Source organism: Ornithorhynchus anatinus, chromosome 9 (assembly GCF_004115215.2).
Source record: "Ornithorhynchus anatinus isolate Pmale09 chromosome 9, mOrnAna1.pri.v4, whole genome shotgun sequence".
NCBI lineage: Eukaryota > Metazoa > Chordata > Mammalia > Monotremata > Ornithorhynchidae > Ornithorhynchus > Ornithorhynchus anatinus.
Genome location: NC_041736.1, coordinates 57,039,845 through 57,067,666, shown reverse-complemented (window position 1 = coordinate 57,067,666; position 27,822 = coordinate 57,039,845). Strand labels below are relative to the sequence as shown.

The 27,822-nt window shown below is 40.4% G+C and overlaps 1 protein-coding gene across 2 annotated transcripts in view; it reads right to left on the bottom strand.

The window, feature by feature from the left end:
- PPP4R3B (protein phosphatase 4 regulatory subunit 3B) overlaps window positions 1-27,822 on the bottom strand; it is a 50,397-nt gene that overhangs the window by 10,832 nt on the left and 11,743 nt on the right. For both annotated transcript variants that reach the window (XM_029071597.1, XM_029071596.2), the window contains exons 3-10: window positions 25,033-25,131; window positions 18,621-19,244; window positions 11,585-11,662; window positions 10,111-10,227; window positions 6,747-6,863; window positions 3,293-3,424; window positions 2,686-2,788; window positions 404-445 (exon numbers count right to left, since the gene is read on the bottom strand). In XM_029071597.1, coding sequence (XP_028927430.1) covers window positions 404-445; window positions 2,686-2,788; window positions 3,293-3,424; window positions 6,747-6,863; window positions 10,111-10,227; window positions 11,585-11,662; window positions 18,621-19,244; window positions 25,033-25,131 — 1,312 coding nt within the window. The remainder of the gene's footprint in view (window positions 1-403; window positions 446-2,685; window positions 2,789-3,292; window positions 3,425-6,746; window positions 6,864-10,110; window positions 10,228-11,584; window positions 11,663-18,620; window positions 19,245-25,032; window positions 25,132-27,822) is intronic.

The following is a 27,822-nucleotide window of genomic DNA, read 5'->3' as shown; positions in this document are numbered from 1 at the left end:
AGGTGCTCAATAAATACCACTGACTGACGGAGTGACAGCAGTGTGATTCAGCAGAAGGAAAGAATTGAGTCAGAAGACCTGTGTTCTAATCCCAGTCTGCTTTGTAATCTTGCATAAATCACTTAACCTCTCTCTTCTTGCATCAGTTTTCTTGACTGAAAAATGGCGGATAATCTACTTATTCTCCTTACCACTTAGCCTGTGTGCACCATGTAAGACAGGAGCTGTTTCTGATTACCATGCATTTAATCCCACTGTTTGTAAGGATAGCAAGTATTTAATAAATTTAATAACACTTTAGGAGGAAGGAAAAACTTAAAGAAAAAGAAAAGAATCTATGACCTCCCATCACCAAGTGAAAAAAATACATTTGTAGAATTCAAAAATGTGAACAAATACTTACCAGGGCAAATTGTGTTATTCTTGTTGGATCCAACTAGTGCATCTAGTAAAAAAAATAAAATCCAGGGTAGATCTTGGTGAAAAACATTCTAATCATTCATTCATTCAATAGTATTTATTGAGCGCTTACTATGTGCAGAGCACTGTACTAAGCGCTTGGGATGAACAAGTCGGCAACAGATAGAGACAGTCCCTGCCGTTTGACGGGCTTACGGTCTAATCGGGGGAGACGGACAGACGAGAACAATGGCAATAAACAGAGTCAAGGGGAAGAACATCTCGTAAAAACCGATGGCAACTAAATAGAATCGAGGCGATGTACAATTCATTAACAAAATAAATAGGGTAACGAAAATATATACAGTTGAGCGGACGAGTACAGTGCTGTGGGGATAGGAAGGGAGAGGTGGAGGAGCAGAGGGAAAAGGGGAAAATGAGGCTTTAGCTGCGGAGAGGTAAAGGGGGATGGCAGAGGGAATACAGGGGGAAGAGGAGCTCAGTCTGGGAACACCTCTTGGAGGAGGTGAGTTTTAAGTAGGGTTTTGAAGAGGGAAAGAGAATCAGTTTGGCAGAGGTGAGGAGGGAGGGCGTTCCGGGACCGCGGGAGGACGTGACCCGGGGGTCGACGGCGGGACGGGCGAGACCGAGGGACGGCGAGGAGGTGGGCGGCGGAGGAGCGGAGCGTGCGGGGTGGGCGGTAGAAAGAGAGAAGGGAGGAGAGGTAGGAAGGGGCAAGGTGATGGAGAGCCTCGAAGCCTAGACTGAGGAGTTTTTGTTTGGAGCGGAGGTCGATAGGCAACCACTGGAGTTGTTTAAGAAGGGGAGTGACATGCCCAGATCGTTTCTGCAGGAAGATGAGCTGGGCAGAGGAGTGAAGAATAGACCGGAGCGGGGCGAGAGAGGAGGAAGGGAGGTCAGAGAGAAGGCTGACACAGTAGTCTAGCCGGGATATAACGAGAGCCCGTAACAGTAAGGTAGCTGTCTGGGTGGAGAGGAAAGGGCGGATCTTGGCGATATCGTAGAGGTGAAACCGGCAGGTCTCGGTAACGGATAGGATGTGTGGGGCGAACGAGAGGGACGAGTCAAGGATGACACCGAGATCGCGGGCCCGAGAGACGGGAAGGATGGTCGTGCCATCCACGGTGATAGAGAAGTCTGGGAGAGGACCGGGTTCGGGAGGGAAGATGAGGAGCTCAGTCTCGCTCATGTCGAGTTTTAGGTGGCGGGCCGACATCCAGGCGGAGACGTCCCGGAGGCGGGAGGAGATGCGAGCCCGAAGGGAGGGGGAGAGGACAGGGGCAGAGATGTAGATCTGCGTGTCATCCGCGTAGAGATGGTAGTCAAAGCCGTGAGAGCGAATGAGTTCACCGAGGGAGTGAGTGTAAATGGAGAACAGAAGAGGACCAAGAACTGACCCTTGAGGAACTCCAACAGTTAAAGGATGGGAGGGGGAGGAGGCTCCAGTGAAGGAGACCGAGAATGACCGGCCAGAGAGGTAAGAGGAGAACCGGGAGAGGACAGAGTCCGTGAAGCCAAGGTGAGATAAGGTATGGAGGAGGAGGGGATGGTCGACAGTGTCATTTAAGCACTACTAAAAAAAAAAAAGATGAATGGGGGAATACAAGAAGCAGCGTGGCCTAGTGGAATGAGCAGAGGCCTGGGAGTCAGAGGACCTGGGTTCTAATGCCGACTCTGCCACTTGTCTGTTGTGACCTTGGGTAAGTCATTTTACTTCTCGATGCCTCAGTTACCTCATCTGCAAAATGGGGATTAAGACTGTGAGCCAGATGTGGGACACAGACTGTGTCCTACCTGACTAGCTTATATCTTCCTATCTACCCCAGCGCTTACTATAGTGCCTGTCACATAATAAGCACTTAGCTAATACCATTAAAAAGAGAGTGCCTTTAATCTGGTAAATATTGTACGGCTTTCAATTCCTGCAATTCTGCAGATTATGATTTTCTTTCTTGTTCTCCCAGTGCTTAGTGCTGGAGTCTTGGGACTCCACTGGGAGCTCCACTCTCTCCCCAGAGCCTTCCTGTAGTTCCTCTCTCTTCTCGAATCCCAGCCACCAAACCACTCTCTGTCCATTCTATGGGATAAATTTCAAGATGAGGTTTCCAATCTGCCACTGTGGTTTTCCTGCCTATTAAAAGGGGCTGGCAAATGGGTGCTACGGAATCTTACATTATAAACCAAACCCAGACTGTTCCACACTGAGTTTTGCTTCATGAAGAAAAAGCACCAGCTGCTAAAAACAAAGCCAGACAGACACCTTACCTTTTTCGCTTTTGTCTTCCGAAGTGTTAGCCAAAAGTGGAGCCGTGAGAACATGCATGCAATGGTTGTAGAAGAAATTTAGAAATTCACTCTTTTCAGTTTTCTGAAACACAAAAATACAAATTCCAGCATAAATGTTACGAAGCAGTGGGGGTCAGCAGTCCCTATACCACATCCTGCACCATACAGTGTTGTTATAAAGGTGTAGAAGGATTTTTATGTGCACTTAATTATGCTACAACTTTTTTTTTAAAAATTCCTGTTTAATGTTAGATTGTGTGGACAAATTACACTGAAGAGGTTCTAACTACAGATTTATGGGCTCATTTATTTGAGGAAAAGACTTCACTCATGCAATCATTTAGAAGTACACTTCTTCCACTTTTACAATTTCTGTACATACCACAGACTTTTAGGCTCCTTTTTATTCACCTAACCACCAGGTGGCTACCAAAGACACTGGGCCACATACGGACATATCTGGGTAAAAAAAGTATTCTTTCCCTCAAAAGTTAACATTGCTCGTGTTCTTGTTAAAGTATATTACAGAGATTTCTGAATGAGTTTGGGAGATAAAAAGAACTTTAATGCCCCGGCATTTTCTTACGTTAGCTGTAGCCAGCATGTTCTCTGGGTCAATCAGTGTCCGTAAGAGTCCCATTAACTGAACGGCTCCTCCTAGTTCAGGATCGGTGTCACAGATCATTTGTTCAATAACTACGTTGATAAGAAGGATATCCTAGAAGAAAACTTGTTACAGTTAGATTGAAGTCTCTGATACAATTTGAACAAAACCATTCGATCGTATTTATTGAGCGCTTACTGTGTGCACAGCACTGAACTCAGCACTTGGAAAGTATAATTCAGCAATAAAGAGAGACAATCCCTGCCCACACTGGGCTTACAGTCTAGAAGGGGGAAGACAGACATCAAAACAAGTAAACAGGCATCAGTATAAATAGAATTATGGATATATTCACATCAAAACAAGTAGACAGGCAATAATATAAATAGAATTATAGGTATGTACACATATACAAAAGTGCTATGGGGTGGGGAGAAACTTATTTTTTTAAAAAAAGGATATTTTTCATTTTATCTCTCCCCTCTATTTTTTAAGGTTTGGCAAAAACATTTTAGAAATGAATTTTTAAAAATACAATACACACAATAGGGTACCATCAAAGCTATAAAGTGAAAAACAGAATCATCTTTCGGCAATTCTCGCTCTCTCGAGGTAGTAATTCAAGTAGATCACAATCCAGGTTTTGGCCTTAGGCAAGTTGGGGGGCGGCGGAAGCTTAACCTCAACAACGGGGAGAATATTACACTAGAAAACCCAGCTTAGCTAGGAAAAAAAGGTTACTCAGCTCACATTATAGGACTGAGCAAAAATAATTACATTAAAAATGGGGTGCTAATCTGATAGAAATGCATTCTACAATCTATCACTGGTATTTATTGAGTGCTTACTGCATGCAGAGCCCTGCACTAAGCACTTGGGAGAGTATAATACAACAGAACTGGCAGATATGTTTCCAACCCACAACAAGCTTACAGTCTACAGTCACAAAAAAAAGAGGGGCTACGAGGATTCAACCACTAATAACTTCCTTGCTTGCATCATCTGCCCCATACGAGGTCATTAAAACACGGGAGGATATTTGGTCAGATGAAAGAGTTAAAAAAAAAAGCTGCAACATCTACCAACTTAAGTTTGGGGAATTCTGGCACTAACGTTGTGAGGACAGGGAAAATCTCAGTTTGTAGGGTTGCTTTTTTCAATCCTAATTATAAAGGAACCCTGGGTTCAGTTTCCCCAGGCTGTCTTCAAAACAGCTTCAACAATAAATGAAACACCAAGTTGTTCAAGAACAAGCTAGTTTTTACAAATAACTTCTTACATTAATCAAAATAGTAATAATTATTATTATTGTGATACCTTTAAGCATTTACTAAGCAGTGAGGTAGAAACAAAATAATCAGGTTGGACACCATCCCAGCTCATAATCTAAGGGAGAGGAAGAATGGGTATTGAATTCCCATTTTATAGATGACAAAACTAGGGCATAGAAGTTAAGAGACTTGCCCAAGGTCACCCTGCTCATAAGTGACGTAAGTGGTATTAGGGCCTAGGTCCCTGCTCTTTCCACTAGGCCATACTATCTACTAAACCTCAGTCAGAAGAGTCAGTGAGAAAATGAATCTGGGGGACGGAGAGGCCACTGGCTGAGGTTTCCTTATTAATTCAGAGAAAGGGATTTTGAAGTAAAATTAGCTGCTTATTGAATCCAGAATCAAGCCCTGTTTTGAATTTAGGAGAAGGAAAAAAATAATAATAAAAAATCTCCACACTTGGCCTTTGGCCCACATTAATCTGTTGCCCTTTGCTTTCTGGAATCAGTAGTTCAGAATAGACCAGGATACTGAACATATGAAACGCATGCTTCACAAACAGTTTTCTGTTTCTGAAGACTATGATGTACTTCAAATATACAATACCAATCAGCATGCATTTGTGTAGGCGTCTAGCCAATTAAAGTCAAGTGGAATTATGTCTTTATTTTTTATTCAAATTATTTCATCAGATATGCAGGCAGGCACCAGTCATATCCCTGTAAGACAGAGAGTGTGTGTGCATTATGTTTTTGGGGCAAGGTAGTACCTCAAATCCTTCTCATTCCTAGCAATAGATTGCACAGGGGTAGGTGGACAAAACAGAAAGACATCAACACTGTTAGCTGATAGGCCTGACTTCAGCATGGGCAGTATTCCCAGAACAAAAGATTTGGGACTCAGTCTCTAGACTGTAAGTTCACTGTGGGCAGGAAATGGGTCTGTATTACTATAGCTTCCCAAGAGTTTAGCAGCGTACTCTGCACACAGTAAGTGCTCAGTAAATACAACTGAATGAATGAATGCAACAGATCAGTGCTATTTGAGCACTTACTGGTGGCAGCAGAGCACCAACGGCTTGGGAGAGTACAAGTCAACAAAACTAGTAGACACCTAACGGTCCAGAGGGGGAGACTCACACAAAAGAGGGGCCAAACTCTGGTTTGGGTGTCACGGGTGGCTCCTTGGTTGCTGTGCAGATTGTGCAGAGATGTGCTTTTATTATTATTTTGTCATCGGAGGTAGGCTGGTACGTGCCACTGCTCCAACCCTTCCAGAGAAGGGCCCAGTGGCAAGAGCCCAGGCTTGGAAGTCAGAAGTCACGGGTTCTAATCTCAACTCCGCCACTTGTCTGCTTTGTGACCTTAGACAAGTCACTTCACTTCTCGGGGCCTCAGTTACCTCATCTGTAAAATGGGAATTGAAACTGAGCGCCCCATGAGGGGCAGGGACTGTGTCCAACGTGATTACGTTGGATCTACCCATGCTTAGAACAGCGCTTGGCACACGGTAAGCCCTTAACAGATACCATAATTATTTTTACTCCACTGGCAGGGCCAGCCCCACTGGGCTCAAGCCCCTGCTCCCACCCCGTTTCTGCTTGCTCACTGCCTTCCCCTGAAAAAGAAACACCTGCCTTCTGCCTCACTGCCACTAAGACCCCCACTTTCCAGAACGCCTGCTCAAAGTTCCAGCCATATTATAGCTTAGGTTTGTCTATTTTCAGAAGAAAAGAACAGGGGGTGGAAAAAACGCCTATCAAACATTAACCTTTTGGTTTTCAACCGGGAGAAATAAAGAGCTAAATGGGTGGGCAGACTACAGTATTTTAGCTATGCTACCACGTGACATTATCTGCACACTTCATAGTGGTTTGACATTCCAATGATTAGAATTTGAAAGGGATGCATTAGGGTGACAACTAGAAATCTGAATCGACTGTGATCTATCTACCCCTGGAGAATGCCGGTTCCAAATGTATTCTTTACAATAAAGTTGAAGACTCAGTTAATTTCCCTAAATTTTATGGAGTCTTTTTCACATCACGGTTAACAATAACTTTCACCTGAAAAAAATGGGACCATGGGCATCCTTTTCTTTCCTGTAATTTGCATGCACAAAAGCTATGTATAATCAACATTATGACACTTAGTGTTCTTACTTACATCATCACTCTGCTGGGCTTCTTGCATTACAAATTCCCGAACCATAGATGGACTGAACTCTACTAGATAAGAAAATATATCTGTAGCAGCAGACCTGACTTGCAAATCATCCATGCCCTGATAAAAAATAAAATCAGATTGCCGTCAACCGTTTAGGACAGGAAAACACGATAGTACAAATGTCTCATATGGTATTGGGGATGGGTGTTCTGCATATTTCTTTTTAAATCTTTGCTCTTGGTAAAAGCTTTTCGCTGGCCAGGTCTCCTATAAATTACCCCACAAAAACCTGTCCTTAGACACAAGGGTCTTATCACTTCTCAAGTACCTAAATCTAGCGCGCTACACAAACTGGATTTTTAAAAATCCAAGCTATGCATCATCATGCTATCCCCCTCAGGTCCCCTCTCACTCTTTGAATTCAGACTTTCATGTTCAGCCCTTGAGCTGGAACCCACATTTTGAATGTAGCTTCACCTATATTGAAACTCTTGGGTGGCTCTAGCAAAAGGCAGCTTTGACAGCTTCCTGCCCTCAATCAGTCTCTCATCACAACAAAAAGGCATTGAAATGGTCAGGAAATGAACTCACTTTCACAAATATGTTCTAATACTAATAGAGAGACATTAAATGGAGAGAAAAGTGTAAGGATTCTCTCTCGGGCACAAAAGATTTTGACCCTAGTTCACTCTTCCGTTACAGCCTGTTTTTTCTTTTCCCTCTGACATCTGGTGTCTGATCTGACATTTAACTTTGATCCACTCTACCCCAAAGGAAACTTGCTAAGATGTCCAATGACTTTCCTTCTCTCCTAACTTTGCTGCACTCAGACCTGCTTTTAATAATAATAATAATAATGGTATTTGTTAAGCGCTTACTACGTGCCAAGCACTGTTCTAAGCACTGGGGTAGATAAAAGGTAATCAGGTTGTCCCATATAGGGCTCACAGTCTTAATCCCCATTTTACGGATGAGGTAATAGGCACAGAGAAGTGAAGTGACTTGCCCAAAGCTGACAAGTGGCAGAGCCGGAATTAGAACCCACAACCTCTGACTCCCAAGCCCATACTCTATCCACTATGTCATGCTTTTGACCTGATACTCCCAGATGTACTCTCTAGCTTTCGTTTTGGAAACCAGTGTCCTTCCCCGGTCCTCTACCTCTCTCACTGCTTCTTCCAGATCTCTTTAGATAACTCCTCCTAATCCTGACCTACTAACTCCTGGGACTTGATCCTGGGTAATGTCTCCTATTTTCTCCAAGATTTTAACATTTGAACAGAAGACCTTACCATCTGTAAATGTACCACGCCCAGATTTACAACCCCAATCCTAACCTTTCACTTACTCTCTAGCCTAGACCCTAATTCTCTTGGTCTGCAGAAAATTTCTGTGTTGAGACACAGATAAACGAAGTGAAGGCCCAACTCATTTTGTGCTCCACAAAAGCCTCCTCTCAGCTCACTTTCCCTTCACTTCTAGGGATAAAATATTTCCAGTCTTTAGCCTCACAACTTGAGCGCATATGAAGAGCCAAAGGGAGTAAAATGTCAATTAGCAAATCCAACTCCTACCCTAGTAATGCACTAAACCAGTCCAACCTTCTGAACCGAAGACCTGTTTAGTATCTTCTTGCCAGTGTTTCTGCCTCTGGGTCTCCTCTTCCTCCTCCTCCACTTTCTCCTTTAATCAATCTTAAACTCCGCCAACAAAATCACCTTCTATATAAGCATGCCTCCTACCCGGTCACTACCCCTTAAGTACCCATCACAGCTAGTTCATCGACTCCCAACTCCTTACCCAACTGGTCCTAAGACCAAACGATCAGTCTTTCAATCAGCAGTATTTAACTGAGCATCTTCTGCATGGAGAGCACTGTACTGAACACTTGGGAGAGTACAATAAAAGGCAGTGTGGAAAGGACACAGGACCGGGTGTAAGGAGACCTGGGTCCTGGCTCTGTCACTTGATCAAGTTAGTTTTCTGAGTCTCAGTTTCACCATATGTAAAATGGGGACAAAATACCTTTCTCCTTCCCGCTTAGATTGTGAGCTCTGGGCGGGACACAAAGTGTAGCCAATTGGATAATCTATTATCCACCCCCATCATTTAGCACAATGCTCGGTATATAGTAAAATGTTTCACAAATAACATCATCAGAAAACACCACCCCTGTCTAAAATAGCACTGATTACTTATATGCACCCCATCCAGTGGGAGAACTAGGCCCAAGTGCTTAATAGCCAGTTTTAGCCTAACTTCCTCTTAGCCACCTGACACAGTTGAGCGCGGGAAAGAAAAGAGAGAAAACTGATGGCTACATTCCCACCCATATATGCAGCCTCATCATCTGAAGTGACGAATCACAAGGCTTATTCCTTCGGCTGTTTACAGCGGCCCTCTAGACTGTAAATTTGTTGTGGGCAGGGAATATGTCTGCTATATCGTTGTGTTGTACTCTCCCAAGAGCTTAGTGCAGTGCCCTGCACAGGGTAAACGCTCAATAAATATGACTGATTGAGTCGGGACTTCTAGATGGTCAGCCAACTCAACTTAATAGTTATTTTTTTTTTAACAGAAAGAAGCCTAGTGGAGGGTCACAGGGCCCCTCCTGGGCATCTGCCTGCTCTGTAGTGCCTGGAGGAACTGCACTATTGCACAGAATTCTATCCTTGCATGCCCCCGCCTCAGTTACACAAACCTCCTTGCTGTTCTTCTCAGTTGCTCTTCCATTTTAGCCATCCTTCATTCATCCTTCATTCCTCTCCAGCACCAAGCCAGTTCTACTCTTTCCTTTAAGACCCCCTTTACCCCAATTACGAAGCACTTACACCTAACATCTCATTCCCAAAGACCATGTTTCCCTTGTGTCAAAAATGCATCTCTGCAGTTGTGTCTGTCTGTACAGCTGTGAATTTATGTATTTATGTACCAGATGTGTGCCTATCTTATCTTCCTATTTAGACAGATGTCTTGGAAGCAAAAAAAAATGCAATTCATTGACTATGCTAAAAAAAAATAATCACAGCTTATGCAATCTTCTGAAAATGTGAACTTTTGAAGTTTACTAAAATTTCCATTAGAGTATATCTAAAGGCATGCTTTCGCCCTAAAATCTGCTATTAAGAAAACTGGGAAATTCCACTGTGTAGTTCTAAATATGAACGATTTTTATATGCTAATAAAGTCATAATAGTCCTGAAAAAGCAGGACGTTTTAGTTCCAATTCTGGAGGGGACTGCTCCTCTCCACCTTGCCTAGGATTAGCAAAACCCTATCGGGATAGACAGAGGGAGAGCTCCACTAAAACCACCCCTCACGGTTGTCAGACTTCTCTGAATTTCACAACAAAGGATATACTTACCATTACAATTTCAAGAGCAGGAAGAATTCCTAACTTTGCCAAAGTTTTGAAAAATGCATCCCTGTTTTGAGGTTGTAATGTCTGAGAAAATGCACAGAACTCCTTGAAAAAATTAACCTGTGATTTAGAAAAGAATATTAATTATGTAACAATTATGAAAGTATACTCTTATTCCCATTAAGCTGGACACTTAATAGAAAACATATCCTGTGCAAATTTACATCATTACAGTTGGTTAATATCCTAAGGACATTGTTGTACATGTTAATTCATAAAAAACATACACTGCAACATTAGAGAGAGAATTAAAATAGTGAGCTTCAAAATGAGCAAAAAGAACCAAACTTCCAATTCTGTAGGGGATCTTTTCCCCCACACTAACAGCAACTGTTAATTCACTTTCCCAATGTATGCCTTCACTCTCAAAGGCATTTGTTCAATGAACTAAAAATCAAAACAAAATGCCCAGAAACACTTCATATAAAATGAAAGCATCATTTCCAGATAATCTACCTCCGTTCTCTCCTAAAATGACATGCAGGGAAATGAACAAACCAAACACCTTACAGTATAATTATCTGGAGTTAACCAGGAATCATAACCAAAAACGGTACTATCATTTGATAAATTAGGTAGAGGATTTTAATTGTTATCAATCTTGGATTCCCCTCAAGTCTGCTATTCACAGGCCTAAGCAAATACCTTAATTGAAACACACACACATATTTTTGTCCTAAAATACACAATGTTTACACAACAACATACTTAAAAACAATGACTCAGATCTTCTACAGTGTGTGTTTTCACTAAGCATTTTGAGATAGAACACACTATTGGAGAAATAGGGAGAGTTTTTTTTGACAATTCTTGCCTAACTGGACAAAACATGGTATGATATCAGAAGCAATGAATCATCAAGAATGTAATCCCCATGTAACTAAAAAGTGACTGCATGGTTCATACCTTATATAAAATAGGTCATTTAGTCCTAAATAGAAATTTCTTGAGGTGTCTGAATCAAAAGGTCTGCTCATTTGATGCCACTTAAATTATTTAAACATTTAATATAGCAATAACCTTTATTAATAATACTAATGGTACTTAAGTGCTTACTATGTGCCAAGCACTGTCTAAGCACTAGGGTGGATACAAATTAATTAGGTTGGACACAGTCCCTGTTCCACACAGGGCTTAGACTCTTAATCCCCATTTTACAGATGAGGTAACTGAGGCCCAGAGAAGTGAAATAACTTGCCCAAGGTCACACAACAGACTTGTGGCGGAGACGGGACTAGAACTCAAGTCCTTCTGACTCCCATACCTGTGCTCTTTCCACTAAGCCATGCTGCTTGCAAGAGGAATGCAATTATCTTAATATGATTCCTGAGTGAGAGCTAGGACTATATTCCTTATAAAAATCTATATAGAAGGATCTGAAATTCAGCTATTTTCCACTTCAGAAGGAATAACTTACCAGTTCACGCCGTTTGTCATCATCTGTAGCTTCATCTGTTAACTGTGCAAAAACTTCAGACAAAAATTTCTCATCTTCCTGCATAGTAAATAACAATTACTATAATATTTTGTGAAAGACATTAAGGAATTATATTTAATACACCTTTATCCCTATGGCGAAAACCAACAATTTGGCATTGCTAGTTGGAAAACAAATGAGCATATTTATTATAAATTAGAAGAAAAAATAGTGGATTTGACATTCTTGGGTATTTTCAGATACAACTCCATACCAATTAATAAAATGCCAAGCCCTAGAATTTTAGTGCTGTGAAAAAAATCCAGCAAATTTAAGATGTTCTTTCAAGAATCTGAGCCCTAACTTGACACATAGAATAAATAATATCAAAAGCACAAAACATCATAAGTTAGAGAATCAGGCACTCAGGAGAGTGTAGAATGGATCTCAAAGGCCACTAGTCCTTGTCACCTCTAATGGCAAACTACACACTGTACCTCGAGCTCATCTTATGTCACCGCGGATCTTTCACCCACACCCTCTCTCTTCATATCCCACAGACAGCCCGTGCTCTATCCACTAGGTCATGTTGCTTCTAAGCTCTTCTCCCTGTGCCTTCTGCAGCTCTCTTCCCACCTGCCTTCAAAGAGACATTCTGAAAATTACCAAGAAAGTTTTGGAGCTGTGATGGCAAAGAATCCTGAAGTTAAAATACCACAAATATTACACCTAGCTCTGTCCTGTGATGAGGAAGAATGGGCAGCGTTACAGGACAGGGAACGGGGAGAAGGAATGACAGTGCCACTCCTTGTCTCACTGCTCCCTTATCTCGTACCTCCGGACCAGGATATTATACGGGAGCTTGGGGAGAAGTGTGTTACATGGAGGAACCCAGCCCTCTTTGTAGACAACGCACTATGTGCATTGGAGATTCTGCTGTCTGCACCAATCAATGGTATTTACTCAGCACTTACGTGCACAGAGCCCTGTTCTAAGCCCTTGGGAGAGGACAGTACAATAGAGTAGGTGGATACAATCCCTGCCCACAACGAGTTTACAGTCTAGAGAGGGAGACAGACATTAAAATAAATTGCAGAGAGAAGCAGGATGGCATAGCGGATAGAGCACGGTCTGGGAGTCAGAGGGTCATGGGTTCTAATCCCAGCTCCACCACTTGTCTGCTGTGTGACCTTGGGCAAGTCGTTTCACTTCCTCTGAGCCTCAGTTACCTCATCTGTAGAATGGGGTTAAGACTGTGAGCCTCCAGAGGGACAGGGACTGTGTCCAACCCAATTACTTGTATCTACCGCAGCGCTTAGAACACTGTCTGGCACATAGTAAGCACTTAAATACCATTATTATTATGTGCATGTAAGTGCTGCAGGGCTGAGGAAAGGGTGAATATCTAGACTGTAAATTTGTTGAGGGCAGGAAATGTCATATATTGTACTCACTCAAGCTCTTAGTACAGTGCTTTGCACATAGTAAGAGCTCAGTAGAATTGCACTTGGGTCTGTACCCGTTCCACCAATCAAAGTCTACAGAGCTGGCCTGCAACATTTCCTTCAAATGCCTTAAAGAAATGTGGTGAGAAAGAGAACAGGCAGCAAGCCCAAGCTGGTCCAACTCAATGAAGTACCTGCTTGAAGCAGGCAAACACCCGTTTGTAGCAGAAACAAAGGAAAGAGACGAAGGTCACTGCCTCTACCTGCTCCAGAAGCTACAAGGTTATGTCGTTAAGTGCTATAGACCAGGAAGGTGCAGGTTCATTTTTTTGAATGGTATTTGTTAAGCACTTGTTGTGTCAAGCTCTGTTCTAAGTGCTGGGGTAGATAGGAGTTGATCAGGTGGGACCCTGTCCCTGTCCTACATGGGGCTCACAGTCCAAGGGGGAGGAAGAACAGGTATTCAACCCCCATTTTACAGATGAGGTAACTGAAGCACTGAGAAGTTAAGTGACATGCCCACGGTCACACATCTGGCAATTGGCAGAGCTGGGATGAGAACCAAGGTCCTCTGACTCCCGAGTCTGTGTTCTTGCCACTGGGAATTGCTGCTTCTACAATTTTAATATCAGTGTATTTCTTTGTTGAAATGTGATGGCAGGATATTCAGCCTTTTATAAGGAGAACATGAAATCCATACTTCATCCTCTGCAAATCAGGAAAGGTAACAACAGAGTTCACCCTTCAATAAACAAACATGTTTGACAGGGATAAACCTTCTGATAAAATCACACTGACTAAACCTTAATGAGAAAGATCAAAGGGATTTTTTGGCATACAAATATGTTTCTACTATCTATTATGTAGATAGATAGATAAAAGCGTTTAGTGGATTTTAGTCTACCTTCCTCAAAAAATAGCCTACTTTTAGCTTTATAAGTACAAGTTGGTTTAGCACATATGTCAAATATGCACATCATACTCTTTATCTTTGCCTATGTACACTTTCTTTTGCTTAACTACTGGTGTTTGCACTCTTCTCTCAGTACTCCTACTGCTATGCTTCTTCATTATACACAAAATTACCAGAGAGTAGATCGCTATATTTGTTGAGCCCCGATTGAACGAAATATCTCAAAACACCCAATCACTGATAAAAGAAGGTACAAATTATGGAAGAGAAATTTTGCTGATCTCACTAATCTGTCAGATTTCTATATTCTGTAAAACTGGACTTTTGCTTACTACGTGTCAAATACCATTCTAAGCACTAGTGAAGAAATTAAGTTAATCAGGTTTGGGCACAGTCCCTGTCCCTTATGGGCTCACAGTCTAAGTAAGAGGGAGAACAAGTATTAATCCCCATTTTTACAGTTAAATAAACTGAGGCAGAAGTGACTTGCCCAAAGTCATGCAGAAGACAAGTGATGAAGCCCAGATTAGATCCCAGGCCTTCTGACTCCCAAAAGATCTTTCCACTTAAGCCAGCTGCTTCCATCTCCAATGTTATATTTTTCAAGTGGCACTTTAAATAGTAATACCAAAGATTCACTTCACTTAATAAATGCATTTATTTTGATTCTGAATCAAGGTGTTCCTGTAGCACTCTATTGATCCAGATTCAAAATAAATACCATTGGCTTAGTAAGGAGCAGTTCTGGTAGGCAAACTGGAAATTCACCTGAAGACATTCTGGGAAAACTAAGGCACTAATCTGAATATACAGAACAAAGTTCACACAAGTAAAATGCTACCCTTTATTTCAGGTTCTCTAATATCTGTTGTAGGCCAGAATATCTGAAAAATGCCTATTTGAATAATCTTTACTGGAAACCCAAATCGCCATTTTCCCTGTGCACTTTTGCTTAAAGGTCAAATGTTCACTGATCAGGGTATCATTTGGTAAGCGTTTGGTAATGTTTGGTAAGCGGTTACTTCAAGCCAAGTTGTGTACTAAGTACTAGAGCAGACACAAGATAATCAAGTTGGATATCATTTCTGTTCCCACAAAGGGCTCACAGTCTAAACAGGAGGGAGAACAAGTATCGAATCCTTATTGAAGTATACAGTAATGGGATTAAGCTCAGCTTTCCTCTCTGGCCCAAGAAGAAGGAAAGTCTGGGTGGCCACAGCCCCTCCTTCAGGGTCTGGGCTTGACAATCAGAAAGCCTCTCTTTCTCCTGCCCAGAGCTGCAAAGAGAAGCATGGTATATGAGGGGAGCCTAGAATTACACAACTTCATGAGCGAGGAGGTCTGATGATTAGGGTAACCCTGACCCACAGAGAAAGTCTTCACCCTGGCCCTGAGAGGAGGCCAGGAAGAAGCTAACAGAGAACGGTGTTCTGCTCAGTAAGCACTCACTAAATGTCAGATTGATTTGTTGATTGGCTGAGAGACCGAGTAAGCATTTGTATCAGGTCCTCCTCTTTGGGTCTGAGGGCTTCACCAATCAACTCTGTCCTTGGGTTTCAGGGGCAGGAAAAAAGCTGAGCGACGGTGTGCAAAGGGTACTTAAAAAAAATTAAACAAAAAATTAAAAGAAGATGATTTAAGAGACTGGATTATCATAAAAAGCCCCAGGCAACAGATGGCTATTTTTCTAGTACAACACAAAAAATTACTTTTAAACATGCTTTCTTTTTATCCAAATGGAGAATGAGATATTAGGAACTACCTATTATAATTTTTAAAAAACACCCGCAATAATACAATCAAGGCTCCAACAATTCCTACCTCAAGTCAGAAAAGTGGACTTCATCAGCAGTATAATAAAGCGGATAATGCCTTCCCAGATAGTACACTAAGAATCACCAGTACAGCCAACTTTTTAAATACATATTTTTAAACATCTCTTGGCATTTCCAACATCATCACATTCTATTTACAGTTACCAAGAAGGCATGCAAAATTATTCGGGTAGATTTCTTTCCTAGTAGCTCCCCCAAGCACTCCCCAATGCTGAAGGCTCGATATCACAGGGTCTACAAAGAAACATCAACCTCTACGTCTAGAGTTTGGATCTATGTAAGATACAAGAGCTCCATGCTCTGGACAACTGCTAGTGTACTCATAAATTAAAATATCAGGAGTGGATCCCTGAAACCTGAGTATCAAACCATCCAATCTGGCATAAATAAGCCACTTCGTAAGTTTTCTGTGATCTTTTTTCTTTCAACAGCAAGTCATCCTTTAAATCAAACTCTACGAGATGCGGTTGCTGTTCTGAAAGTTGGTTACTCTTTACATAGAAAACAGATTTCCAAATTCTTTCATTTATCTTGGGAACAATTAAAGTAACAGAGGGGATACACTCTACAGTTATTCCTCAGCTTCTTTCAGCTAAGTAGTTGACAGACTTGTAAGATGGAAAAGGTTCCCAATTCTTCATAGGAAAGTTATATGATTCTTATATCTTGGCTTTAAGTGCTGATCTTGGGCTCTACACTTCAATAAAGACAAGAGAAACATTTTTCTTTAAAGCCCCAAATCACCCCTTGGTTGTTTAAGGGACATCAAACACATTAGGGGATGCCCTAATACTTCCAGTTCTCCCCTAATCTGCTCAACATTGCTCTTTCCAAATCCTCTTCTATGACTCCACTAAAGAACCTCCTCAACAATTACGGGTGGGGTGTGGCCCCTGCATTCAATTATAAAAGCTCAACAAATTTCATAAAGTTTTCTTTAGAAGCCTAAGACTGAGCTGGTTTTGAGAAGGGGTTTTTTTTGTCACTGGGGTTTTTCTAAATACTTTTTTTAAATAACATTTGTTATGCACATTCTATATGCCAGGCACTGTACTAACCACTAGGGTAGACACAAATTAATCAGGTCAGACACAGTCAATGTCCCACATGGGGCTCACAGTGTTAATCCCCATTTTCCAGATGAGGTAACTGATGCCCAGAGAAGTGAAGTGATGTACCCAACATAACTCAGAAGACAAGTGGCAGAGCTGGGATTAGAATCAGGTCCTTGTGACTCCCAAGCCCATGCTCTATTCACTTGGCCACAGTGTTTCTCAATTTTCCCACATAATCAAGATACTGCTTAGCCATTCTTTCCCTTATTTTTTTTGGTATCTGTTAAGTGTTTACTATGTGCCAAGCACTGTACTAAATGCTGGGGTAGATAGAAGGAAATCAGATTGGACACAGTCCCTGTCCCACATAGGGCTCACAGAATTAATCCTCATTTTACAGATACAGTAACGGAGGCTCAGAAAAGTGAAGTGACTTGTCCAAGGTCACAAAGCAGGCAAGTGACGGAGCCGGCATTGGAACCCAGGTCCTTGTGACTCCCAAGCCCATGCTCTATCCACTAGTCCACGCTGCTGCTTCTCCCTAGGGTGAGCTATAGTTAGTTCTCATGCAATAAATTCTCAAAATTACAGAAAGTTGAAGGTACAATGAAGTTCAAGTGGAGGGGCTTCAAAGAGAGCTAGGGCTCTGACTAATCAGGATATTTAATACCAACAGCCCAAGGTTTGATAGGTATAAAGAAGGTAGGTAAATATGTAAAAATAGTTCTTTCCCGGAGGTTTCAAGAGACCTTCCCACTGATGGAAAATGGATACGGGACAGTATTTGAGAGTGAGGACTATTAGAAAGGATCCTCTGTATGATCAGTAATTACGGATCTACTAATAGTCTCCCTGCCTCATCTTTTCAGAATTTCATATGGAGATATTCCCCATATTTGTTCATGAAATTTTCAAAAAAAACTGTCCTAAAATTTTACTTGAAGAAACTCAAATCTGAACATTTTCAAAAAACATATTTAGCTCTCAGAAAGATCGTCGTGCTTGGAATTTTAAAAGGTCTTTGAAGCAGCTGAGCCAAATTCTAAAAGGTTCCTTCTCTAGCTTCTCTAGGCCTGGGTAGGCTTAAGCTTTTTATCTCTAGATAAAATGAGACAAAAGGCAGTCATAAGTAATTATTTTGTCTGAATATAACCTTTAGAGAAAGGAGTAAAATCTAAAATGAAAATATGGCAGCCTGGATTGTGGCAGAGAAAGCCTAAAGTTAGAATGCAGGCACCCAACTTCAGGCCATAGGAAATATTCCTAACGAGCAGCTCTTCCCATAAAGGCAGGTCTGGATGACCGCCGACCCTTTTAAAACCACTTGAAGAGTTTTACAATACAAATCATGGAAGTCCACCACATAAAGGAATTCTCAAAAATCATTCCTGTTGTTTATTCAGGACTCAAAAATCTGACAAGACCAATAAGAATAAAAACCAAAACACAAAAAACCTGTAACCCTCCCTCCCCCACCTAAAACTGAAAATGGTGTTCTTCAACTTCACATTTATCCCATCTCTCGAAGCAGCCACGGCACTGCAGGACTGATTAAAATCAAAAGAATTCACAGAAACTAAAATCAGATGTTTCAAATGGAGCTAACATTGGCTAATTAAAAGAACAGAAAGTGGCATAACTAAAATATAAAACACTTGCTGAAATGGTTGAAATAGATCGCTACATTACATATAATTTAACAGAGAAGAAAAGACATGACATTTATTAATCAGAGGCATAACTAAGTCACAAAACAGAATTCTAAAATACCTTCTTAGGCTCACTTACCTGCAACATGCTGACAATTTCAACTTTGTTGAAGAAAATAAAGGAAGTTAGGGTAGAAAGAAAATTCTCTTCAAAAACAGATGGCGTTGGCAAGATGATATCCTGAATGTATTGTACCCTGTAAGTCTGGTGGATCTTTTGCCTAAGTTCAGAGTCTGTTATTGGAATAACCTCCTTAAATTTTGCTGTTTTGGTCAAAAATTCCCTGTGTCTTTTTGGCTGAGCCAAAGCAGGGTCATATTCGAGGCATCCCACGACATCCATGATACACTCATCAGAAAACATCACCTCAAATAGAGTTGCTTTATTTAGGAACAAGATCCCTCTAATAATTTCATACAAATGATGCAAGCCTTCAGTGTTCTCTAGGTTCTCACAAACTTGGAAAAGCTGCAGTAGTTTTTTAATGTAGCCTTCGTTTTCCAAGGCCAGTGCCAACTTTTCTCTTCGGATGGGTGAGGAGAGAACGGAGGTAACTAGGTCAGCAATCTCTTCAAGTTTGTTGAGTTCACATGTAGGAAGGTCAATCAAATGACTGGTTTCAGGCATTTCTTCAAAGCGTTCTTCTTCTGACTCATCGATGAGGTCCTGGGTGACTTCCACTGAGGGGTCCTTACCTTGAACCTAAAAATAAGACAAGCACATTTTGTTACTGCCTAGTGTTGGAGACTAAAAACTAAAAACAAGAACTAAATTCAAAACTCCTCTACAAGGAAGACTCTACAAAGATTAGAGGCTATTGGAAAAGTGGAGTTGAACTGAGTAATAACCTTGCATTAACTTCACTAATTTGTGGTTTGATCCCTATCATCACACCTCACAATTTCTCAATAAGTGGGAGAATATCTGCTGTGGGGTTATTAGGCACTAATTAGGCACTAACGGTGGTCCATTAGTTTAGGTTTAAACTGAGAATCAAAAAATTATTTAATCTCTTGCTAAAATGCCATGTTTTTTCTTGAAAGCTACCTCCATAACGTTTCTAGTCTGCTACATGGGAACAACACTGTCATTCTACCTCTGAGTAATTCTACACCGGCAGAGATTATTCATCTATAATAATGCCGGTCAGAAAAAAATGAAAGGATAGGGAAAGCAGAACTTTTGTTTCTATTCTCACCAACAGGGTGAGAAAGGAGGTTCTTGACCAAACCACTGGTTAGTATAGAACGGTGCTCTGCATACAGTAAACACTCAATAGATACCATTGATTGACTGAGATAGATCAAGCCTAAAATACAGCCTAGAGGGTTGCCCCAAGAGTACAAGAACCAAGTCTGGTTCTAGTTCTATTCACTACCTTTATTGAAAATTTGGGCAAAGGAATCAAGAATATGCTAATTAATATGTGGTCACTAAAAGTCTTGGAATACAAAAAAAAATTTTTCAAAGTGACTCTCGGAAATTAGGAAAACAATATTACAAAAACACACACCATGACTACAGGAAAAGAAAAGCCCGCCTAGGCACCAAAGTAGAAAAATATCAAGTCATAGTTTTTCTCAATTTGAAATAAACTCTTCCTTAAAAATATCATTATATACTCGGTTATAGTAACAGGAGTAAGAAAGTCTCCCCCTCTAGACTGTAAGCTCATTGTGGGGAGGGAATGTGTCTGTTTATTGTTATATAAGCACTCAATCAATATGACTGAATGAAAGTTGTTTGTTTTTTTAACACCCTCTTCTCTGCATTGGCCCTAGACTGCTGTAGAGCTCAGAATTGGCCCTTGCAGTTTTAAAAGGAATTGAAGACATTAAAATGAGTCCATAAGAGTAACAAAAATGATTAAAGGAGTAGAAAACAGGTATTAAGAAGGATGGTTAAAACTGGAACTATTTAGCCCAAGGAGAGAACTAAGAAGCTATAGAGAGGAACCCTGCTGCCTGCTTAATTTCCTACACCCTTAGAAAATCTAATAAATAGAAATGGGCTTAAATTAAAGAAGCTTTTTTGATTGTGAATTATAACCTCTTGATGTCAGGCTGATAAACACTGGCACAAAGAAACAATGAAATTGAGAAGTTGTGTTTTTTCCAATCCTTGAATATTCTTAAATCTAAAATAAACTGCATATTAAAGTGTTCAAAAAAATTGATATTTTTAGAGTTTAGAACAGTAACTCAGCAATCGAGTAGACTACGAACTAAAAAAAGATTTCAAATTTAAGCACCTGCTCAGTCAAGAGTTTGTACATTACACAGCCTATTACACACAATATAGGGAAACCACAAAGCGAAATTTATATTCAGCAACACAGCATGAAATGAGGAAGCAGAGAGATAGGAGGTGTGGGGCGAAGGGAGAGAGAACAGGTGGGTGACCAAAAAAGGATCCACTCTCCTAAATATTAGCTGTATGTGAACTCTAGTCTACTGAGTCATTTAATTTGAACAACTGATCAAAATGAAAGTGAAACCTTTCTGTCTGCAAACACAGACCTTCAGCAGTTATTTTTTCATACATCAGACTATAACATAAATGCACAAACTGAAGGACTCACAACGTACAGGGCATTTCATTCATTCAACTGTATTTTATTGAGCACTTACTATGTGAGCGCTTACTTTCGTGACGCCTTTAAATTCTAGAAGAAATAGGAACCTAAAAGGCAGTTCTCACACCAATTTTTTGAACAGGCATTTCACCATTGTTCTTTCAACATCTACCAGCTTGCTGTTATGGCTAGTTATTGATTTCAATATTAGTTTTCTGAGAAATGTCTTGAAAATAATTTCAACAAGGAAGCCATTCTTTTCTCATCTTGCAGATTCCGCAATGACTACTGACCGTCTGCTAATTCTATTTTATTGTACTCTCCCAACCACTTAGTACAGTGCTCTGTACTAAGCGCACTTAGTACATAGCAAATGCTCAACAAATACAATTGATTGATAGTTGACTGTTCATGTTAAACAATGGAAAGAAAATTTAAAAAGCTAAGCCAACTGAACGAACATTTCACTTTTCAGATACCTACAAGGGATCTCAGTAGTCACTCACATCAGTAAAATCTCTGACTGGCTTAACAGTTCACTACTCCTTGTTGCCATTTTAGCCAAACTAACCTGTTTGCTCACATTGTCCTGCCTCTAAAGAATTCCACATTATTTCCACCTGCCTGGAATGACCTCTACTTTATCAAATGAGTATTTTGTTTCTTATCACTCTTTCAAAGGCATCGGTGACCTCTTATTCGTCCCTTAACCCCTCTCTGTACAATACTGTATGCACTTGGATTACTCAATACTGCTGGACACTGACTGACACTAAGGTGATGAAATGGTCCAAATTTACCCAACATTTCGTGCCAGGAAGAGTTATCGGCATTATCACACTTTCTCACACATCCATCTGGGCCTAAAATGTCCGCAGGTTTGACAAGTACATCAAATTTGGCCCATTAAAATGAACACATAAAAGGAGGCAAGCACTTGTCTTATCTGTGGAGCATGTAGTCAGAATTTAAATTCATTTTTCTAGGGATTAAAGGCTAGGACATACACTTGTCACCCAATTCTAAACTATGTATTGCTGAACTAACTGAAATACTAACATGAGCACTAACAGCTCCAAACTAGGATAAACTAAAACCAAATCCAAAGTATTTTAGCTATGACAGTTGCTAACTTTGAAATGTAGAATGCAAGTGCACACATATTTGTGTATCATACTAACACCAGCTAACATTTTGTAGCATACAAGGGAACTAAAATGCAATCACAAAAGGTGTAGTAAATATCCACTACTGGTGGGATAAAATACAACCAAATACTTTACAGTTCGGAGAAATTTCCCTAATACTACAAACTGCCATATTCAAGAAGAAAATAGAAAAGTCAGAGATGTTTATCAAATCAATTAACTTTAAATTGTTTAATGTATGGTTTAATTTATGAAATATTTCACAAGGTACTTGTAGCAGATTTTGTTGAAGTAATGACACCTCATGTGATATAAAAACCCATTGCAGCTGTTCCCTATTGAATCTTTGACAAGGCTACAAAAAAAAACTACTCTTCCTTTTTTGGCAAAAATGATCTGTTTTAAGATGAGAACTGGAAATTGGTAAATATCTACCTGGAAATTAGTAAAAACTTTCCTCAGAAATATAACAAATAGCCTCTAATAAAATGCTGTCTCGTTTTGACTTCGAAACCTCTGACCAGCCTTTCATGCTAATATTTGCTCACCAGGAACAAGATGCTTTTTGCAAGATCAATCAAAAATTCTACACAGGGCTTGGGAGAGTACAACAGATTTGGCAGACACATTCCCTGCCCACAAGTACTAAACAATTTCTTGCCGCCAATCAAAATATATTACAAGGTGCCATATTTAAACACACTGCTTTTAAAAAAATCCATTAAAGTAACTAGATTTTATAAACTAGCAAGTTGTTTTCAGTTCACGATACAATGCATTGACTGCTAAAATTGTGTAAGCTCAAACAATTGCTCATTTAGTTTTTATATTTTGTATTTGTTACTGTCCTTGTCTTTTATATTTTACTGCTTCATCTTTCCTTATGTATCCACTCCTATTCATAAATTGTGAACCTTATGGAAGCCAGTGACCATATACAATTGTCACCCACATATTTTTTTCCAACACTCAGTACAGAGCTTGGGATATGGTAAGGTTCGTAATAGTGAAGGTATCTGCTAAATGCTTACGACGGGCCACACCGTCCAAGATAATCAGATCGGATATAGTCCCTGTTTCACATAGGACTCAGTTTAAGACCTAGGGAAAACAGGTATTTTACTCCCCCATTTGACAGAGGAGAAAACTGAAGCACAGAGGAGATAAGTGACTTGCTACTGGTTACACAGCAGGCAAGTGGTGTAGTTAGGATTAAAATCTGGGTTTGGGGACTTCTAGTCTTGTACTCTCCACTAGCTCAGGCTGTCCCTGTTTAATAAATACTATTACTATTATTACAGTGTATTCTACTGCATGACCAAAAGGACTACGGTTTACTACTGCCTTATCACATTTGAACTGGGTATGCAGAAATGAAAGCAAGAACTAAACGAACTTTCTGCTTATCTATGGTTGACTTACCAAAGATTTCAAAAGATGCTTTCTGAAATTATAGAAAGTACTGGTTATTTATACTTAAGATCCAAGAAGCTACAAAAGACCTAAAAAGCTAGAACTGGATATTTCTCAATTTAACTTATTCTGCAATGGAGAAATTCAGTTAATAGATGAATTGGGCTAGGATAGGGGGACATGGCTGATGTCGACCAGTCCACCCTAGAGAAGAAAGGGCAGGGAGTGATCCCAGATCAGCAATTACTGCCATTCCCACTTTTACACTCCAGAAGATAACTTCAGCATCTGTAGGCAAGGGAGAAGTGGAATTTCTGGAGCAGGGAAAGAACGTTAGACACTTGTCAAAGCTTTGTCCACCCAGCAGCGGGTTATATTTCACGGACAAAGCTTGATACTTCAACTTATGTTTTTCTATCAATGGAAGGAGAGGGCTAACTAAAAGGAAAACAGTATTGGTCAGCATTCGTATCTATTGGGATCCTTACGGTAGTGGTCAGAGAAAAGCAGCATTTTTCCATTGAATTTCATTACTGGGACCAGTAGGTACAAAAGCATGTATGAGGAATGCTTTCTCGTACAGAAACTTGTACAGAAAACTTCGCTCTGCTAAGTCAACTATAGAATGTGTCTGTTGTTATATTGTACTCTCCCAAGTGTTTAGTACAGTGCTTTGCACACAGTAAGCGCTCAATAAATATGACTGAATGAACTGCATCACACTTCATTTGTTCTTCTGAAAATCTGTTCTACCGAAACTGGTTTAAGTTTAGGAAGACATATATACACACTCTCTCCTCTTGTCTGGTAAGAGATGACTTTCAACATCAGCCAAGGAAGCCTTTTAAGGACTGAATGGCACACACTTTTCTCATTATCAGTCCTGGATGATAGCGCTGAATTTGAACAATCAATCCCTCAGTGTGCAGCTGGAAATCTAAGAGATTACTCCAGCTAAAGTCTTAGCACCCTCCAGGCAATAAAGTCACTGAAAAAGGTGCCAGGAGAGTAACTAACTTCATTGGCTCATGCTGAGATACGTAGAAAAGTATACATTCGTACATATAGACACATATATATGAAAACCAAAAGATATATATAAATGAAAACCACATTGCTAGGAAACAACTGTTATTTTGGCAACCTCAGAATAGATGCTACATTGGAATTTGCTGATCATGCAAATAAAAACATTGAGCAGATTATGCCCAAACAACACTTCAAAGCTATGCAGTAGCAGGTGCTGGCTAACCACAAGATTTGAATGTTGACACCTAGAATCATTCAAGACAGGGAAGAAACACCATTATAGAAAACACAAATAAATTAGTATTAATAAAAAACAAAATTATACCTGGCAAATTTTTTCCCAGATCTCATCACAGCCAGCTTTTTCTTGAAAACTCAGGGCCAGATCATAATTCTCAGCTTCTGACCAAACAATCAGGGTATCCTGTTTGAAAACAGAAAGACAATTATTTCTAAATCGCAATGCCCTAGATGGTGTGCTGAGTAATACTGGGGTAAATCAAATAAAGAATAACTAAATAATTTTTTTTGCACCAGACATTCTGAACACTTTTGGTGTTTTTAATTCACTCATACAGAGGATATTAAGACTGCCTGACATTTTGGAATTCTTCTAAGAGCAAAAACAATGCAAAATAGAAAGGCGAATCGAAGAAAACAGTAATTTCAAACAAATGAAATCTCAAAATATGCTAGAATTAATGCATTTTTAACACACACTTTAAAACCATTTTATATCTCACACTGTCTTTTTGAGGGAACTTCGATTTTTAGAAGTTATCCAAGTTCAGTTTAATAGGATTAAAATCTAAGTTCTAAAATTTACACATAGATTAAACAAAACTCTTTTCCTAGAATTGTCCTTCAGTTCATACATTTTACTGCGGGTGGTAAGACTGTCGAGAGTAGGGGTGATTTAGAGAAAAGCTCGTGCAAGCTGCACATGAATCCACAAAAGTACTGCTGTGAGCCCCATGTGGGACAGAGACAGCGTCTGATCTGATTATCTGGGATCTACCTCAGCACTTAGTACAGTGCTTGGCACATAGTAAGCACTCAACAAGTATCACCATTATTATTTTCTGACTCCATGCTACTCAGATGAGTACTGCTCAGACTCTGATGGTTAAAAGGGGAAGGTATGTCCTACTGCCAGCACACTAGACACTTAAATACTTTTTGCATACTGGCAATGGCTTGTGCTGAGCCATCCCCAGTCTCCTACTCAGTCCCAGCAAGCTGGCAGGGAGAACGAGTATCGTCTCTGGTTACAAAAGAGAATATCCTGAGATTTCAATCAATGGAATCTGAGCTTACTGCGTGCTGCACTTTGGGAGAGTACACTCCAATAGAGGTGGTAAAGACGATTCCTGCACAAGAGGAGCTTACAGTCAAGAGCAGCAGAAACCAAAACTACTGGGTCCTCACTACCCATTTGCATGCTATCATTAGAAGTATGATACTCAGAGAGGTTTAGTAAGGTTATGGCCGGAGAAGGACTTTCACACTTCCTTGTAAAATCCAGAGTAAATGAAAAACAAAGCAAAACAATGAACAATAGTAGCAACCAAAAACCCCACACTGTTGTCTTCCACAAAACTGGATGACCAGAGCCAAAATGCAGTAGGAACATCAGAGCAGGACAAACCCAGCCCTTCGTGATTGCTTGAAGAAGCAGCGCACCATCTCCAATCAAATGAAACAGTCAATGGTATTGATTGAGCCCTTCCTTCGTGTGCACAACACTCTGCTAAGTCCTTCGGAGAATATATTAGAGTTGACAGGGAGGATCCTTGCCTGGAAGGAGCTTACAATCTATTTCTTATTAAGTCTGGGCAGATGTGGAAGCTCTGGGTCTAGCAAATGTCTGACTGCACAACCACCCGCCTATGACAGCTCTCCAAGGGGAAAAGACTGCTCCGAAACAAGGACATCTACATAGATCCTGTCTCCCAGACCCAACCTTCATCAATCTGTCCGCTCTCACCCAGTGATCTAATACTGACTCCATATCTGGTCAGACCATGTGCTATGGGTGATGTCAGTTTCTAGATGGAAGTAGATGATTTCTCTAGATGAAACTGGAGAGTTCTAGATGTACTCTCATCATCAAGTTCCTGTCAGAAGGGGTACACTATGTGACACAATTAAGTAGGGTGGAAAAAGTTAAAAACCCACATACTGAACCACATAAGCCAGGAAGTTGAGAGTAAGGGAACCATGATTACCCAGAAGCGTCTTTTCTAGTACACATAAAAAACAAAAGTGGCTGAGCTGGCTTGCTACCCTTCTCTTGCTAAATCTTCTCTAATTAAATGCACTATATACAAGATTTTCAAACTAATTAGCAAGAGATGCATGATTGGAACTACTATAAAAAATTAACTCAATGGACATGTCTACCGGAGGCAAGGTTTATTTTTGGAATGGACTTTTTTGTGAGTAAAATTTCTATTTCTGGCCAAAACCCACCTGGGGCAATCTATCCCTTGGTAGCAAACCTCCATCTGCTATGAAAACAGGCTAACGCCTCCTCAGACGTAAGTCCAGGATTTAGGCATTTGACTAAATTTCCTAAATCTTGCCCCAAACCCTACCACTCCCCTGAGACATTCCAGGGCTAACCCAAGTCCAGGCCAGACAACAGTGAGGTGAGAGAAGAGATGCAGAAGCTCCCAGCATCTCCTTGCAGCTGTCAATCAGACAGCCTACGGCACCCATCAGGACACAAGAGCCCACAGTCTTAAACCTCACAACCAAAATTCCACATCTGCAGAGACCACGCTGAAATATTATGACAAAATAAGCTAGTTGCCAATTCAAATTTGGTTACACTGAAAACAAAACAGGATGTTCCTCGAAGAAACAGGACTGAGGATTGTTTTTTAAACAGACATTAATTTTGTCTAGCTCAAATACACCAATGTCGACAGCTGCACTGTAAACTAATTAATCGAATTTTGGCTTCAGCTAAGCTAAATCATCTTTGAAACTTTTCAAAGATGTTTGTTTTCAGTACAAATGAAAAATATTCCATCCTTCACAATCCTATCCAATAACTGAAAGGCCCCTTCCATTACAATTGTTCTTTCAGTTCAGTCCCCTCCCTAGTGAG